At 41.6% G+C, this 18,857-nt stretch overlaps 1 protein-coding gene across 1 annotated transcript; it reads left to right on the forward strand.

Moving 5' to 3' along the window:
* The first annotated feature begins 510 nt into the window (after positions 1-510).
* Positions 511-14,611, forward strand: LOC147883132 (prohibitin-1, mitochondrial-like). Its single transcript, XM_087399842.1, has 5 exons — positions 511-860; positions 1,858-1,974; positions 13,343-13,513; positions 13,675-13,887; positions 14,037-14,611. Exons 1-5 carry the CDS (start codon positions 684-686, stop codon positions 14,253-14,255), a joined length of 897 nt encoding a protein of 298 aa, XP_087255968.1. The 5' UTR covers positions 511-683; the 3' UTR covers positions 14,256-14,611.
* The last annotated feature ends 4,246 nt before the right edge of the window (positions 14,612-18,857 follow it).

Raw genomic sequence — 18,857 nt, forward strand, 5'->3', positions numbered from 1 at the left:
CCCTCCCCTATGAACCTGACATTAAATCCCTTTGACCATTCATTATCTAGTCACGCAAATCGCCCTCACTCGATGACCTTGGCATTAAATCCCTTTGACTATATACATAAAGCGCAATGTAGATTATTTACAATTGTCGGTCCTCTAAAGGAAAAATGCCGAGTGACCCTTCCAAGGTCATATTACCCCAGCTTCCTTGATGATGAAATCTGGGAATACGCTCTGCATCTGATACACGGATTCCCAGGTTGTCTCAAGCAGAGGTAAACCATGCCATGCAACCAACACCGTGGGTACCAGCCTGAAGCGAAACAATCGAGTGAGTGACCCGGGTGCAAAAACCGTTGTAAATGAAAAACAGAAAACACTGGGTGCACCGTACAACCACTGGCGGAGAACTTGGTGCAAAAACCGTTGTAAATGAGAAACAAGAAACACGAGAAACAGGAAACAGTGGGTGCACCGTACAACCACTGGCGGAGAACCGAAGGGAGGCGTGAAATGAGAAAAATGAAAACACTGGCCGTGAAACCAGGGGAGGCCACCAATTGGTGCTCTTGCAAACCAAGGCTAAAACCCTAAACCCTACCGCAAGCCTTCTTTGCCGAGCATCACAAATTTTAGTTCACCTTCTCCTTCTTCCTCAGCAGCTCTCTGCTTCGTTTGAATCCTGTTGCCACACCATGAATTTCAACACCATGCGCAATGCCAGACTCCCCGACGCTGGCCCCCTCTGGACCATGGCCAAAATCGCCCTCCTCGGCGGTGCCGGATTGTACGCAGCTGCCAATAGCCTCTACAATGTTGAAGGTGGTCACCGTGCTATTGTCTTTAATCGCCTCGTCGGTATCAAGGAAAAGGTATGGGGTTTTGCTGATTTTTTTGTCACCCACGTGTCTGTATGTTGCATGCGCAATTTGGAGCATCTATGACCGCTTCACGGGGCAATTCTGCAGTTCAAAGTGGCAGAAGAAATTGTTATTAATTATGCTTTTAAATCGCATGCCGGATGTCTTCGGTTGTTTAATGCACATGGCTGTGGTTTATTAACTCCATGGCAATTGCGATCCCGGATTCTGTTTTGAATTGCGACTAGAGAAGTTCCTAGCGAAGGGCGATCGGTGTGTGTTCATTTTGTTCTCCGTATATTTTCCATATGTACAGAGCAGGCGATGCATTCGGAGGTTTCAAGAGAGATGATCGATAGTTGCTTATTGGTTTTAGGCTTTTCAAGTCGGCGTGCTCTTTTAAATTTATGTCGATTTTTTGGAAGTCTCAAGTGGGTTTGTGCAGCTTCTTTGCTAGCCTTGCATTTATATGTATGTTCTCAGGAACATAACCATGAGCAGAAAGCGTCTACTGGTTGGAAGATTTGTTAAGTGTACATAAACCCCCACTATACACTGCTGAAAGGTCAAGCATGCAGATTTAGTCGAATCTCCCAAATTTTTGCACTTTGTTACACTGCACGAATACAAGTTCTTATAGTGTCAGCAGGCAAATAAATCAATTGCATTTTTGTTAAGAGGTTGCAAATATTTGAAAGATATATATTCGAGTTTGCGGTAGGAAAGTTTGGGAGTAGGTTTAGGTGAGTTGAATATGCAAGTTAACGTTGCACTTAAACACCAAGACTGTTCAAGTGCACCGTGACCTTCAAATGATTCACCAGTGCCTATGTATAGGTAATGGATACTGCATTTATCAACGTCTTGTGCCGTAATAGCTCAGGAAATAATTTTAGAAAATTATTTTTTGCAACGTTAAACAGGGAAAGTCATATTTGCAAAGCTTTTAGATAGTTGATACAAAATTCTGCATTTTGTTAAGTACTTAGTAAGCCAAATTCTAATGCAGGTTTATCATGAAGGAACACACTTCATGATTCCATGGTTTGATAGGCCAGTGATCTATGATGTTAGAGCAAGGCCCCATGTCGTTGAAAGTACTTCAGGGAGTCGAGATTTGCAGATGGTATGTTCTCGAACCTACCTTTTAAATGCTTTGTTTCCTTTTTCTGACATCTTTTACGTTTGCGCCAATTAACTTATTGTCATGCAAAGGTTGTATAGGAAGATAACTTCTTCTGCGAGATTTTAATCAACCAAGTTGACCATGCAAGCATTCTGTTACTCCTGGGATTGTTATTCTAATTAATCTTGTGCTTGATATCTACTTCAACCTATATCTTTTGAAAGATTGGAATTCAGTAAGGAAAGTTTGATTCACAAGATTTTGTCTTTAGATTTGAAAATTGGATTTGCTAATTCAAATTTGTAAATCAGGACATTGATTCAAAGGAGAAAAAGTGCTCAAATGTTTTGGTTATCGAGTAGAACATTAGCATAGTTTTGCTTTATAAGTAGACTTGTATCGTAGATAAAACTACCTGTTGCTGTGATAAAAAGAAGGGTTATAATAAAATTTTACCTTTTGTGCGGAATTCATGCATTTTTAAATGCCTTTGACTGATATTACCTGTAGCCATGCTTATCAACAAATTTTCCGTTAATGGGATATGATGTACCATATAATTGTGTCTACCATTACGACCATAGCCAAACGTTACCCTCCAGCTAGACCTCCACAACCCTAGTACAGCAAACCTGCTCCTGCAATCATGTACTCTCAGCCCACTAGGCTGCGTAAGAGCCATGCCCAATCAACACGAACCAGAACTCTATTAAAAGTTATCATTTTTTTCATGCAACCACTAATTGATTGGCCTTTGCTATGATAGGCTGCTGGTGGGGATGTCATACTAGCTTAGCTAGTCCCTCATGGAGTTTTGGGTTTTTAACCTTGGGTGTGATTGTCGTGAGGTTAAGACTGCATTAATTGTTATGTTTTTAGAGGACTAGTTTGGGCTCGCCTTGGAGCTCTCTTATGCCGTATTAGTGGACACACAGTTACCTTGTGAAGTTTTGTGTTTGGCATCACTTCATCCACCTCTTGGAATTTATTTAGGATGTGTGACTTCTAGCTTTGAATACATCTCATCTAGTGTTTTTTTCTGGGAGAACCCCTTGAAAAAGGATAGCCTAAGTGGGCTATCGACCATCCCAACCCTTGAGAAATTATGGCTGAAATCGGGGGGACCTTGCCCTAAATTTGATGGAGAAAATTAGTGATAAGATGAATGGTGCAACAAACACAATATTCATGTAAATCATGCCTTTCCATTAAATTTCATATACAACATGACCCCCTTTGGATTTGGCAATCAAAAGATATGGGCTGCCAAAGTTTGGCAATTTTTTTGTGATTAATACACATTTCCCCTTTTTTTTTTTGGAATCCCATGGTGGCCCATTTTTTTGCCCCAAATCCAAACGAGTGCCAAATTTTCTATAGTTGCTTCAAAAAAAACATTGCTTCCTTTCGCTATGTTTCATCTTGCTCTCGCTCATGTGCCACCACTTCCTTTAACTTAGGTTGAGGGTGAACATATGAGGGCAGATCCAAACTTACGGAAATTGTATTTTTACCATTGTCCATATTGGAAGCGCATCTTCACGATATCAAAGGCCATCTCTAAATAGAGTTGATTGACATACAATTGATAAAGAGTGAGTACAATCAAAAGGCTAAACCCAAGAGAGGTTTCTAGTACAGCTTGTAAATCTGCTAAAGTTCAAAAAACAGATGTCTAGCCAGTGACCAAAGAAAGTGAAGTGGTTGTGGTGATTAGTCTTTTATTTGAGATAGATCTACATAGAAAAGAGCCCCCATAGAGTTAGAATAGGTCAGAACACATCAAAAATCATATATACATTCAAACATATATTTTCTTGGCATCCATTTGCTCCAATAACTGCAAAACATGACGATTGATTAGGAAATAGTTAGACAACACAACTTAGGAGCAAATGAAGAATGGGAAGCTCAACTGCATCTAGGATTACAAGTTGAACCGAAAACAATTTCACCTCCAAGGTTTAGATGATCAAAGATTTTCGTAGGTAGCGGTAGAATTTATTTTATTTTTGAGGCAAAACCCACTATGCTAAAAAAGAATCTTGTGCATTTAGGTTAGAGTGATTCGTTGCTAAAAAAGGGTTGTAGATCCACTGCACCACCATGGGTCTAGGTAGCCTCAAGTCTGATGTCATTTATCTTGTATCCCTCCCAGCATACCAAGCCTCATCCACAAAGCATGAATAGGACATAGAAAGTGACACGGTCTTGAGATAGGTAGAATATCCGATTTGCATGCTAGGTGATTAGGCACATGGTCAGGAGGAGGGTGATCTGGTATTGATTTGGGGGTGTCCTAGTAATTTAAACTATGGAACTTGCACCATATGTCGCAAGCGGGATCTTGGACCTATCTAACCTTTGTAGAGGATTGATGTGTTTGGGATACGAGGGACATCCCCCAAATGAGGAGCTGTTCTAACTACGGGACCTTCACCATATCTCACAACTTGGACCTATGTAACCTTGAGGTGTTGGGATATAAGGTTCACCTCCTCACTTGTGAGCCTCCATACGAGGAGGACATGGGGGACGATGACTAACTGTACTAGGTGGGACAGACATGAAGAGATTAGGGCTGCCATCGGGGCAGCAGACTGGCCCCCACATGGGCAACACATAGATCTACTGCTAGGTCAAAATTTTGGATTACTTTTTAATTAGCCTTCTCCTTTAGTGTTAGCCTTCGTCACGGCTGAGTCTGCCCTTCACCTCGGGAGTGCCGACAGAAACTCAGTCCGAAAAATAAGCGCCAGGTCTAGGGCCTTTTATAGGCTGAACACAGGAGAATGACTGGTTGTCTAGTTTACAAGTCGTTCATAATCTGCTGGAAAGTGGAAAATACTGGATGGGTTGGACATGTCCGCAGGGATGCACATGTGACAGGTCTTCTAGGAAGGCGACCGGAGGTGAGATCTGGTGCTAGGGATGTCTGCAGGTGGACAGGAGCTTACTGCCCAGTTGGCCGTACAGCTTGTAAGACTGTTTGCATTGGTTGATTCACAACAGACAGCTGCTGCAGGTCTGAGGGAAGTAGAAGTTGGCAGGCAAATAATTGCCAGGCCTAGAGCCTTTTATTGTCTGAACAACAGGTTGGCTGCCAGACTTGGTCGGCCCAGTCAGGGACAGCAGACGGACTGGTCATGCAGTTTACAATTCGTCCATCATCTGCTGGAAAGTTGCCATCTGCACGGATGTTGTCGGGATATGTCACCAAGCTGTAAATATTCCAAATTCAAAGCATAAGTTGACCATTTATTGATCATAATAACGAGCGCTTCATTTATATAATTATGTTCAAAGAGCTACTTATTTGGCCAAAGTCTTGACTCCGGTCAAAGATACTTAACCTTGGTTAAGTAAGCCTAACCCCGGTTAGGAAGACCTGGCTTCGGCCAAGATGGTTAACCACGGTTAACCAAGCAATTAAAGTGTGAGAGTGTTGACTTTGGTTAACGAGAATTGGCTCATGCCAAGAGGGTTAACCTCGTTAACCAAGATGTGCCAACTTCGGTTGGAGAGACTTGGCCGTAATTAAGGCGCTTTGACTGTTGGTCAACGCTCTTAATTATGACCAAGAGGGTTGGCCTTGGTTGACTAGAGAAATTGTTCTATGTTTTCTTGGTGGGGATGCCCACAGTGACTAAGATTATCATTTCGCATGCGAAGCGCTAACAACTAATGGGTACCATGGTTATGCGCTTTATTTAATTGTTACATGTATAAGAAAGGTTCTAGACTTGGGCATTGCGGAGCCTCGCGAGCAATTAGGAGTTATTCGTGTGACCAAGTGCTAAGAAGACCCCAGAAGACCTTACCTATGGACATGGGATTAGAATTAGGCTAGAAATTAAACAACTGGCAATTTGCCAAAAGAATGAGCCTTGAGCTCCTTTGTATTTTTGGATACACGTTTGAAGTTTTGGAAAAAGGACAGCTCTACACTGAACTCTGTAACAGATTTACTCTCCAGTAATAAAATACCTTTGGGGGGGGGGGTCCAGCCCGACATGTTGTCTTGGGCCCTAGCATGTTTGCAGAGAGAGGGAGAGAGGGAGAGAGTTAGAGTGTCTGCAGTTTATTGAGGCTGTTACATTAGCTGTTCGTAGTGAATGAAAGACAGGGCAGATTGCATTGGTATCAGAGCTTTGGCTTGCTGTCTATTATAGCAGTGACGATCGAAGACGGCAAGGAGATGGATAATTTGCCTTGCACGGCCAGTTGCGTGAGCAGGAGTGGTTGGAGAGTATGCAAGTTTGCAGCTAACGACTCACGTGAGATGTTGACAGAGATTTCCAACAACACTGGTGGATGACCGACAATACGTCTGTAGTAAAGCATAAATCGCAAAGGCAGCAGGCCAAACGGGGGTGCATGAGTGAATCCTTGGAGAAGACTTCCCACAAGCACAGGTTTTGAGGCAGCACAAGGGCTTCGAGAGTATTTCTGAATGGGCATGTGTTGGTGTGATGGTAAAACGTGAACGTTTGATGGAAGGTTTTTCTCGAACCATTACCAGTGCACCTTCCATCAAAAGACTGACTACGTGCAATGGCCTATGCTGAGTCCTTGAGAGAATCGTGTGACTGAGTGCAGCTTGGCATAGGCCTACCAAAACGAACGGACGGAAAATTCCCAACAAGTCATCGCCCTCTTTCTTCCGTGCGTCACTGTTGTGCAGGAGGCTGATTACATTGTACGCCATCGTCTCGGAAGCCCATGATGTAAACGTTGAGGCGATTCGCTCACATAGACGTTGACGTGGCATGGATAGTTCGTCTGTTGACGTGGCACGTTTACACAGCTAGATCTGACGTGGCGATGACACATGGTGCTTCATGCAGAGCTGATGTGGTGCTGACAGGGTGCACACGTGTGAGATCTGGAACACAAGTGTGGGATGATGTGGCTTGACACGTGGCAGTGCACAGTGCAATGGTGATGTGGCAGACTAGTGGTTAGCCTAATCTAACCTTGTTTAGTTGACACTGGTTAGTTGAACCAGTACCCAGTTAGCCTAACCTTGGTCCAGTTACTTTGGTTAGAGTCCAGTTACAGACTAACCAGACCAGAACGAGTTAGTTTGGTTAGTGTAACCAGCTGGTTACTGTCTCAAAAAAAGAAAAAAAGACAGTTGCAGAGACAGTTTATGCCATCAATTTCCACCTACCTGTCACTTTTTTTTCCTATTAGAAAATCAGCAGAAAACAGACACAATCAGAGTTTTGCAAAACTAAAAGAGATGAATGCCTTTGTGCACAGAGAAGGGAAAACGGAAGCATTCTGAGTGCTTTTTGCAGCAGCCAGGGAAGGGGCAACACAATTGTTGATGCTTTGGCAACCTTGTGGGTTTATGCTTTGACTTGACAGCCTGTTATTGGCCAAGTTGTGAATGCAATACACCTCTTGCTGAGGTATTTTCTCTGTGAAAGGCAACGGCGGAGTGCATTAGCTGCATACATAGTGTGTGTGAGTTTTGCAGATCTCAGACAAGTTGCAGTGATGGCTTTAGAGCAGCATGCTCAATCATCCCATGAGGGAATGGCAGAGTCCGATCAAGTACAACAGGAAGAGGCTATGCAGATAAATAAAGAGAATACCTATAGAGAGCAGATTACTCAGTTGGGAGAGGCAATAAGCGATCCCTTGTTTCGCAGGATGGTACAACCTTTTTTTAGGAAAAGCCAGAGAAGCCTCCCTCTAGAGCAAATCAGGAAGAGATGGGCAAAACGAGATCTTTGAGTTCTACTCCTTTTTCTGCAGATGAGGTATCGGGAAAGAGTAAGAAGTCTCGCCATAAGGATAGCGAAAAGAGGAAAAGAGCAAGTCCTCTTTCCAAGAAGAAAAAGGCGAAGCATCATCATAGTTCATTCAGTTCGTCTTCTTCTTCTAGCTCTACCTCTTCATCCTCAACATCATCTTCTTCTTCTTCTTCTGGATCTTCAGAGCCAAAGCATAAGAAGAAGAAGAAGAAGAAGAAGAAGTCCAGTAGGAAGGTAGAGACTAAAGAATTCAAAGATGATGGGAAGTCAAGCCAAGCTAAGAAGGCAATGCAGTTCATAAGGCAGTTTGATGCTGCCTTCAGCCTTGAAAATTTTAGTGAGTCCTCGAAGCTTCGTATGGTTGGTTTTATGGTCGTTAAGACACTCGTGTCTTATGATAAGACACTTAAGACACGTGTCTTACCTTAAGAATCTTTAGGCACTCTTGTGTTTTTTTTTTTGGGTGGGTGGGGAGTAACAACACACATTGAGTTTGACTTAGCCATGCTATCATTGATGGTGACTTTGGATCTAGGAGTGGCAGTGACCTCATAGATTCAGATTAGGATGAATCTTCAGAGATTTGAGTCTTGAGAGTCGAAAGCTTTCTTTTAATTATATGTATCGAGATGCAATTTTCATTCATGTCACATGTGACAAGATTCAATTGTCAGTTTAAACCTTTAAGTACTCAAAACTTGCGAGCTCTTCAGCCGTGAGTCTTAACTTTAACTTTTAAGATTTGAGTGACAAGTCTTGACTCTTAACTATGCTAGCTATGCTAGGAAGTTGTACATTTGTATACTTATACATATATTAATTAAATATTTATTATTATAACCGCAATGGTGTGTCTTACGTGTCTTATCTTTAAGACACTTTTAGACACTGGTGTCTGAAGCGTGTCTAACGTGTCGTGTCTTAACGTGTCTTACAACCATGGTTGGTTTGCACTTGACTGGTACAGCCAGTGCATGGTGGATAGCTAAAACAGCCAATTATGTAGCCAAGGAAATGGAAGGACTTCAAGAAAGCTTTCTATAAACAGTTTATTCCCAAACAGTTTTGGGATCATGTCCTCCTTGGTTGGGATAGTATACATATGGAAGCACAAGATACATTTGAGTCTTACAACCAGAAATTTTGGGACTCCTACTTGCAGGTTTCGCCTTTCAAGAAAATCTCAAACAAGACTCAACTCAGGAAGTACCGGGAAGGACTCACTCCAAAGATATAGGCCCAAGTGAACACTAAGGATATCAAAGAAATTTCAGATCTTATGCATTCAGCCAATGTGGCTAGTCTCGTGTACATGCAGGATCCTACTAGTGTGCCTTTACTATAGGCAGTGATATCGGGAGATAAAAAGCCACCGACCCCCAAGTTTGGAACAAGAGAGTTTCCCAAGGCTCAGAAGAGGGGATTTCAGCCTCAGAAGCCCAGGGGAAACTAGGTACAAAGGCCCTATAAGGGAAAACCACAGTTTACCCCTGAACAAATTGAAACTTTCAAGAAAGAGGGTAAATGCTTCAGATGCAGCAAAGAGGGGCATGTGGCTGCCTGGTGCCCAAAAAAGTCTTCAACTCCGAAGGGAAAAGAGGTAGAGAAGCCACGGGGACCGCACAAGCCAATGGCATGAGGAATTCTTGATATACTGGGTCGTGTTTCAAACCCAGAGGAACGAGAATTGCTGCTATCATGGGGTAAAGTCAGAGACCAGCAAGCGCTGATTTTATTTGATCTAGGGGCTACCGATAACTTTATATCAGAGGATTTAGCCATGAGGTTGGGAATAAAGACGGAGGAGTTGGGCATGCCTCTGGATGCTGACTAGATGTTCTGTGGGAACCCTGTGCGAGTCATTGCCTTGATAGGGAAGCTCCGTCTTCATGTACAAAGTTATGTGGATTACGAAGACTTCTTCATTTCTCCACTGAAACACCATGATGTAGTCTTGGGTATGCCTTGGTTCCATTGCAAGGCAGTGAAGTTGACTCTTCTTGACAGAGTGTTGGAGTTTTTTACATAGGGGCAAAGTACACCGTGTGGTTGCTAGGAATAGAGGGGAAACTATTCCCATTGTATCAAATAGTTTTGTTGGAAAAGAAATGAAGTTTGTAGTTTCAGCTTATATGGTTTTTGTAAAAGAGAGAGATGTTGAAATGCATGCTGAAATAAGTGAGGCAGATCAAAATAAATTTTAGTTTCTTAAAAATTTTAAAGATTGTTTTTCTGACACTTTGCCAGGGGAGTTACCCCCTGAGAGATCGGAAGATCATGGCATAGAACTCATTCCTGGCAGCGAGCCACCCAAGAGGCCCCCATACAGAGTTAGTGCAACTCAGTGAGAGGAGATTAGGTGTAGGACTTGTTGTCCAAGGGGTCGGTTCAGTCCAGTTCTTCTCCTTTTTGCTCCCCTGTACTATTGGTACAGAAGAAAGATGGCTCATTCCGTATGTGCGTCGATTATCGCGCTCTAAATAAAATGACCATTAAGAACAGATTCCCTATTCCGCGCATTGATGATGTGCTGGATCAGTTAAATGGGGCTTCAGTTTTCAGTAGGATAGAATTAAAGAGTGGCTATTACAAGTGAGGATACAGCATTAGGATGTGCATAAGAGAGCGTTCCGCACTACTTTTGGGTTGTATGAGTATCTGGTGATGCCTTTTGGATTGATCAATGCCCCAGCTACTTTCAAAAGGATGATGGATCGCATCTTCCGACCCCAGTTCACTGGTACATTCTTCGATCATATAATTGTCTTTTATATGTCCGATGAAGAGCACAAGGAACATTTTGCTACAGTATTTCAAGAGTTGAGAAATTACTAGCTCTATGCAAACGGTAAGAAAAGTGAATTCTTCCTGGAAGAGATCCATTACTTGGGGCATATAATATCGAAATATGGGATATGCATGGATTTGGCAAAGATCCAAGCTATTCACGAATGGCTAGAGCTGAAAACTGTGCATGAAGTCCTTAGTTTCCTAGGCCTGTGTTCTTATAACATAAGATTTATCAGGCATTTCGCGGACATAGCTACTCCATTGCACAACCTTACTAAGAAAAATACAGCTTTCAGATGGGGAATTCCACAAAAGAAAGCCTTCACCACTCAAATAGAGGTTGACCACAGAGCCAATCTTAATAGTTTCAGATTTATATCAGTCATTCGAGGTGGATTGTGATGCTTGTGGGGATTGCATCAGAATGGTCATTTAGTGGCCTATGAGAGCAGGAGACTCCGGGATGCAGAGAATCTATGAGAAAGAGTTGTTGGCTGTAATTCATGCCATCCATAAATTGAAGCATTATCTTTTGGGTGCAGATTTTATTGTTAAAACAGATCACCAAAGTTTGAGATACTTTCTGACTCAGACAAAGCTATTTGAAAAGCATATGAAATGGGTAAATATGTTGTCAATGTACGAGTTTGAAACAAAGTGGCATATTTCTTGTCCCGTAGACTGAGGTCAACAATGTGACTATTACTTATCATGAGGACTTGGAAGATATGAGGGAGCAATATGCTAATGATGCAGATTTTGGTGAGATTTTACAGCAAATGCAAGAGGGGTAGTTCACCAGTCAAAGATACTTAAACTCGGTTAAGTAAGCCTAACCTTGGTTAGGAAGATTTGGCTTCGATTAAGATGGTTAACCATGGTTAACCAAGCAATTAAAGTGCTGACTTCGGTGAGAGTGTTGACTCCGGTCAATGAGACTCGGCTCATGTTAACCTCGTTAACCAAGATGTGCCAACTTCGGTTGGAGAGACTTGGCCGTAATTAAGGCGCTTTGACTGTCGATCAATGCTCTTAATTATGACCAAGAGGGTTGGACTTGGTCGACTGGAGAAATTGTTCTATGTTTATGTGTTATGTTTTCCTAATGGGGATGCCCATAGTGACTAGGATTAGTCCAGAGATTATTATTTTGCATGCGAAGCACTAACAATTAATGGGTGCCATGGTTATGCGCTTTATTTAATTGCTACAGGTATAAGAAAGGTTCCAGACTTGGGCATTGCGGAGCCTCGCGAGCGATTAGGAGTTATTCGCGTGACCAAGTGCTAAGAAGACCCCAGAAGACCTTACCCATGGACATGGGATTAGAATTAGGCTAGAAATTAGACAAGTGGCAACTTTGCAAACATGCTAGGGCCCAGGACAACATGTCGGGCTGGACCCCCCTGAAGATATTTTATTACTGGAGAGTAAAACTGTTACAGAGTTCAGCGTAGAGCTGTCCTTTTTCCAGAACTTCAAACGTGAATGCAACAATACAAAGGGTCATCATCAGCAAAATCAGCATCAGCATCAACATCATCCTCAGCAACATCTGAATCAGCAAAGAGGAAATCATTCCAACCAAGGAAGATTCCAAGGACGAGGGAATGCATCCACCAATGTGTGAGAGTGTCTGCAGTTTATTGAGGCTGTTACATTAGCTGTTCATAGTGAATGAAAGACAGGGCAGATTGCAGGATAATTGGTGGTAGCTCTCCCACGTACTCGACCAGGAGCGATCATACTCAGGTGCATGGTTGCCTTTTTCTCCTGAATATTATCTAGGTGAAAGTTTTGGCATTCCATTGTGAAGACGCTGGCTCTGCTTACTATAGGGCTATAGCATCTTTGCATTGATCCAAGCAACCTGCACGTTTGGTGGTGTAGATGGTCCAAGAGTACCAAATGGCTGATCTAGTAGAAAAAATATCCTCTCATAACTGATAGCTACCAATAACAAAAACCAATTCTGAAAGCAGAGGCCGATCTAGTAGCAAAATTTACTCTCATAACTGATACCAATGACAAAAACCAATTCCGTAAGCTTGGTGCTTCAGCAAAGCAACGAAACAATACATAGATCTTGAGAAGCACATGCGAGCTCCACTCCTGATTTGAATTCACAACACAAACTCACTTGAAAACCAAAAACAGAATTGCAATCGATAAGCACGTATTGGAAGTAAGCAGACAATTTGATACCAAATGAAACACCCCTTAGAGGCTAGCCACAGCTAACCTAGGGGTACAATGCAATCCTCCATCAACAAGCTACATGCAAGCACTAACAAGAGTTAGAACACAAACATGGACAAAGTGATTAAAATCTCTCAATCTATCCATTCGATTCAGGATGATCAGCTGAACTCATCCTCGAATTTTTTGAACATGGCTCTCCTTTTTTTCCATTTTGGCTCTCTTGCATATAAAAGTGACCATGTGGTCAATTTTAAATGAAAAAGAGACATGAAATCAACCAAAAAAACTGCCTTCCCAATCAGACTGCCTCCATGAGACATTAGCTTTCATCATATCTTCCAGAGTCTGCTTAACCAGTTTTGTCCTCTATTGAAGTTCATTTACAATAGTGCCAAACATCAAGCCACTTGAATCAGTCCATTTACGTTGCTGTATGGATACCAGCCTGCTGCATGTTGATGTTTGAGGGGGATGTGTGTGTGTGTGAGAGAGAGAGAGAGAGAGAGAGAGAGAGAGAGAGAGAGAAAGAGAGAGAGCTGATACTGTCACTTTCGGCATGGCTTGTGTTAATCTTGGTGTGTCTTGTGTTAATCTTGGTGTGTCTTGTGCAGGTTAAGATCGGTCTTCGAGTTTTGACAAGGCCCCATGCTGAGACGCTACCGACTATTTACAGGACCTTAGGTTTAAACTACAATGAGCGAGTTTTACCTTCAATAATCCATGAAACTTTGAAGGCTGTGGTAGCCCAATATAATGCAAGCCAGTTGATCACTCAACGTGAGGTATGAAAAAGGACAACCCTCCTGATGGCTGCAACTATGTAGGGGACGAAGGGACCTTATAAGATTTTATTGGCTTCTGTGAATGCTGACAAAAATTTATTGACAAAAAGGGCCTTTTATAGTCATGACAAGCTTGAATTTGCACTTTTAATGATTTGTAGGCTGTCAGTAGGGAGATCCGAAGAATCTTGACTGAGAGGGCAGCAAACTTCAACATTGCCCTTGATGATGTTTCAATCATAAATCTTACATTCGGGAAAGAGTTTACAGCTGCTATTGAGGCGAAACAGGTGGCCGCACAGGAAGCAGAGAGAGCTAAGTTCATAGTTGAAAAAGCTGAGCAGGACAAGAGAAGTGCAATTGTCCGTGCACAGGTGGGTATTTGTAAAAAATTCACAGACAAGTCAGCTCAGAAGGGTGCTGTTTCTTTCCATTGTTTTGTCTTTTGTTGTGCTGAAGGCTCAATTCTGTTACCTTTTTTTGGGGTGAACAACATTCAATTGATCCATTTTTGGGTGCTCAGGGAGAGGCGAAAAGTGCTCAACTGATTGGAGAGGCTATATCCAACAATCCTGCTTTCATTACCCTCAGAAAAATTGAAGCTGGCCGAGAGATTGCCAACACTATCTCTAATTCTGCAAATAAAGTGCTTCTGAGCTCAGATAATCTGATGCTTAACCTTCAAGAGTTGGCGGTTGAGGATATGACGGTGACTGCTATACCGACAAAACCTCACAAATGAGTTATGATGATACAAATTTTGGCTTTGCAAAGGAGAGTTAGCGTTTTTTTAGATGGTATAAAACACAGATATCCCCAACCCGTGGAGATCTTTTTGAAGGTTGAAGCTTGGCTTAGCTTTGTGGTCATCAAGCCAGTTGCATCCTATTGTGTGAGAAAAGAGGCAGAATGTAAAATTATTAATGAAGGTAATGCCATTTAAGATGAACGGTATGGTGGCTTCTATATCTGAAGTGTATTTCTGCAAATGATCTCTGAAAAGAACTTCTGGAAACTTATATTTTTTGGCTAAATGGAAAACTTGTATCTTTTGGCTAAATTGAAAGTTAACATAAGAAGATGAGCTATTTTTGGATCTATCAGTGCAATGCTCGGTGTACTCACTACTTTTGGGCATGAAGATAGTTACAAATTTATTTTTGGTTGAAGAAGAGGCTGGATGGACAGCCCTTCAAAGACATGCAAATTGTTTTCTTTAGGTGCTGCAGAGGAATTTGTTACTGTCACTTGCATATCTGTGGATGAGAATTTAGCCTTCACCTTGGAGACGTTAAGCCAACATGACCATAATGATTGAAGTGTTTGGCCACATTCTACAGTAAGCTTGTTCAACAAGCTTTATGGTCATATACCTTCATAGTCCATATACCTTCCACAGTTTTTGAACTGCGTCCTCAACTGGTCGAAGTATTTCATGATTTTTGCCTCAGAAGTGCTTTGGAAGGAGTTCCTTCCTTTAGCTAGTCTCTGTGTTTTGGCATCAAAGATGCTTGTGGCCTTCCCAAAGGAAGTGAAGTAGTGAAAGCCAATGATGAGTGTCATACAGCGATGCAAGTGATAAGCTGTGTGGCAATTGTTGAGGATGTACATTCTTGTGCATGTGCATGAAGAGAAGGATCAATCAAATACTGAGGCTTATGCAAGACAGCCCACATACTAAGTTCCTTGGTTCCAAGAGATGTTGGACTCGGCAAGGGAATAGCTTGGTAGAAGGGGCACGTGGTATGGTTGCACATTTTGACTATCAAACAAACTTTGGCCTCCTTGATGCGCTAGACCTTAGGCTCGGGTGTTGAATCTATGGATGGTAGGTGAGTTTGCTAGCTCAACCTTTAAAAGTTCCAATTGTTTTGTGGTTGTTTGCTCATTTGTGAGGACCACGGATTTATCAACGGATTTATAAGTTGTTACGAGAAGAGGCCACAAGACCTTTGTGCATGCAATAGCCACAAGACCTTTGTGCATGCAATAATTTCCCACTTTTTAAAGGATCTTCTATTATACGTATAGGTGACATATGATTAAAGTGTTACTCCATTGAGAGCTTCCACGTCTTGTGAGTGAAGTCATTGCAAGTTCTTTGAAGCTATTGCATGCTCGTGCCATGCACTCTCTTGCAACTATAAGATTTCAAGTCTTCATGCATGTTTCATGTGTACATAGAGTATCTTCTAGCATATGCAAATAAACCTTGCTCTCGTAAGTGAATTTATGAGATCCACATGCTTGAAATCAATTGAGTCCAAAATGAATGGACCCTTATAGTCCATATACTTTACGTTAATAATTGAAAGTTATAAAATGATTTGATATGATTGGATGCATGCTAATTTCAAAAAAATTGAGATCATGACCATGCATGAGTGTCTTATGTTAAAATCAAACCTCATCCATAATTTTAGCATATGTACACATGACCACATATTAGAGCGTTACGGTGGATATAACTTATGAATCCACGTACAATAGATTCCAACATACACATGCATCTGTGTATGATTGAAATTACGTGACCAATAATTCAAATTACCATATGTTCTAGAACGTGTACAGATAATTCAATTTCATAATTTAGTTTACTCTAATTCATATGATTACCTCATGCCCAAATTTGCTCGATTAAAAAATGCATGTGCCTTTATTTCTAATAAATGCAATCCACTTAAAAAACAAATGCTTTGAAATACTTTATTAGATTTAAAAACAAATGCACTTCACTTCCACAAGTTCTCATTTGATTCGATGTGTCCAAATTGGTTGTATTTGCAAGAAGTTGGAACAAACACACAACATATACCATTAGAATCTTGATATAGCAACTTTGCACACACCAACAAGAATGAAAAGATAACTTCAGACTATCCTTTGAAAGTTGCCAATTTAATTTTATCATATCATTTGGGGGGAGTTGCAAATTAGTTCTAGTGAAAATTCAAAGCCTCCATTTGTCTAGCTCTCAAAGGAGAGACCTTTCGATATATGCTAGCACCAATAGACAATGCCACATAAACGTAAAAAGTTATAACACATGTATGTTTTCTTTGCCATTCAAAACTAGTACACACATTGTCTTCTTTGCTAAGAATGTAATACTTGTAGCCTCATATAAAACCTATTGCAATGGCTCCTCAACTAGGGCAAGAAGAGCCTCAACGCTTATAAAACCTACCATAATAGCTCCTCAACTAATGCAAGAAGAGCCTCATAGAAAATTTCCCTTCTCAGTATGAATCAAGCTATCAACCTCTTCTATATGGAACCCATTGTGAGTATTTAACCCATAATTTGTTTTGTCAAAGCGGTGTGTGAATGCGAACAAACGATCACTCCAATGGGCCATGTGATCTATTTAGAAGGTCAATGTTGAGGATTAGGTTCTCCGAACAAACTATCACTCCAATGGGCCATGTGATCTATTTAGAAGGTCAAAGTTGAGGATTAGGTTCTCCCAATGGACTTGGGAATGTTACAATGAATTTGATGACAATTGAGATGGTAGGGAGGCACAAGAAAAGGGAATGGTTTAGGCATTTTACAACATAATAACAAGTTGAATACATTCAAGAGGCCTGCCGGGGCAAATTCAAAGGTGAGAAGAGGAAGAAGAAGCAGAAGAAGAGAGAGAGAGAAAGGGGGAGAAAATGATGGGGGCACAAATAGAAATTTAGCTTTAAGTTGGGTGGCACCTGGACTACAAAGAAGGGACAACACGTGCAATTCTAATTTTCATGAAATAAATAAAACAACCATTTGCGCTTTCATGAGATGAAGTTACCTAGGCTTCCACTTTAAAAGTGGCAGGCCAATAAGTGCAAGAGATCTTAAAGCAGTTGCACTTTGGAATGCCGTTTTATTTCTTCTTTGTGCTTTGGTTGATTCTTATTCCATTTGTGGATAGCTAGGCTTAATGTTTCCAAGCTTGGGTAGGTGATTTCGACATGCTGGTTTGGTTGGAAAGTCTTGCTGTGAATATGTTGTTTTATTTAGATGTTTCAAGGTTGGACACGTTGTGTACTTTCTAGTTGTGGTAGGAGAAAATTGGGCTGTGTGGTGCAACAGGTAAGATGACTTTGTGTGTTCGAGAGATTGACTAGTTAGGTGAAAGGAAGAGGAAAGATAAATTTTGCCGTAGGTTGGGGTTTGGAAGAACTGCTGAATTTGTGTGTTCCCGAGGGTTGAGGGAGGAGGAAATCTGGCAAGGCAAGGAGGGCCCCTCGGCATTGCCCACCTCTCCTAGCACAGTCGACTCTTCCATTTTCCAGGAATTGCATGAGCATGGTACTCCATGGAGTCCAATCCGTAGGGCTCCACCACTGGGCTCCATTACAACATGAAGGCGCGCTAATAAACTCCATAATTTTAGAGATTAGATCATCGGCGTTCAACCAGGGTTGTAGCTGAGGAGATGACGGAATCTGTGCTATAGAGCAAACAATTACGGATTTTGGCTGAGGCGATTACCGCTGTGATTCTGGCTTTGTCGATTCTGGCTACTGTGATTGCCGTTTGCTACAGAACAATTCAACAGTACTTGCCGCTGTTTCTGGTCAATCTCGAGGAATTTCTGCGTTGTTGCTCCCATTTTCTGCCCAGAATCATAGCTTTTTCCTTTTAGAATAGCCATTTGATGGTCGATCAGCGCTGCATTAGTGTGCTGCTTTTTTTTTTTGACCTTTGGAATTGTACGCTTTCGATGCTGAGATCTTTCCCAAATGACTAAATTCTCTCTCTCTCACTCTCTCACACACACACACACACACGCCTAACTTCACGAGGGGCAAGCACACCCACAAGCATTGGCCCTCTCTGTTTAGAATGACATCAGGACACATACACACACCATTAAGATGTGTCAAATTAGGTTTGCGGCAGGCAGCCTTTCGTCATGGAGCTCGTAACGACTAACTCGAAATTGACATGAATCCTAGAATTTTATAAAAATTTTAAAGGAAAAAGAAAATGAGTAAAAATGTGAACATGAGACACGACACAAGGTTTGTTAAGACCCGATCCTCTCTACAAATGTCAGGGGTGGTGATTTATTATTGACTTGGCGATGCCCATATTGTTTGTGCATTTTGGGAGTTGAAGCCCAACAAATTATGAATAAGGCGATAAGAGCTTATAATAGATCCTCATTGCAGTCTTTATAATATTGTGACATGTACTACAATCATATGAATAAAGGTGTTGACAACTTTCGATCTTGCATCCACCTTGGCTTCCCTTGCTTGCTCGCATCGACAACATGCATCAAAAGAGAGGAATGTTGTAAGAATTCAGATTGAAAACAAGCAATTTTGAAAGGACAAGAAATTGAAAG

Source organism: Dipteris shenzhenensis, chromosome 28 (assembly GCF_047967505.1).
Source record: "Dipteris shenzhenensis isolate YYH24624 ecotype China chromosome 28, Dip_SZ_1.0, whole genome shotgun sequence".
NCBI lineage: Eukaryota > Viridiplantae > Streptophyta > Polypodiopsida > Gleicheniales > Dipteridaceae > Dipteris > Dipteris shenzhenensis.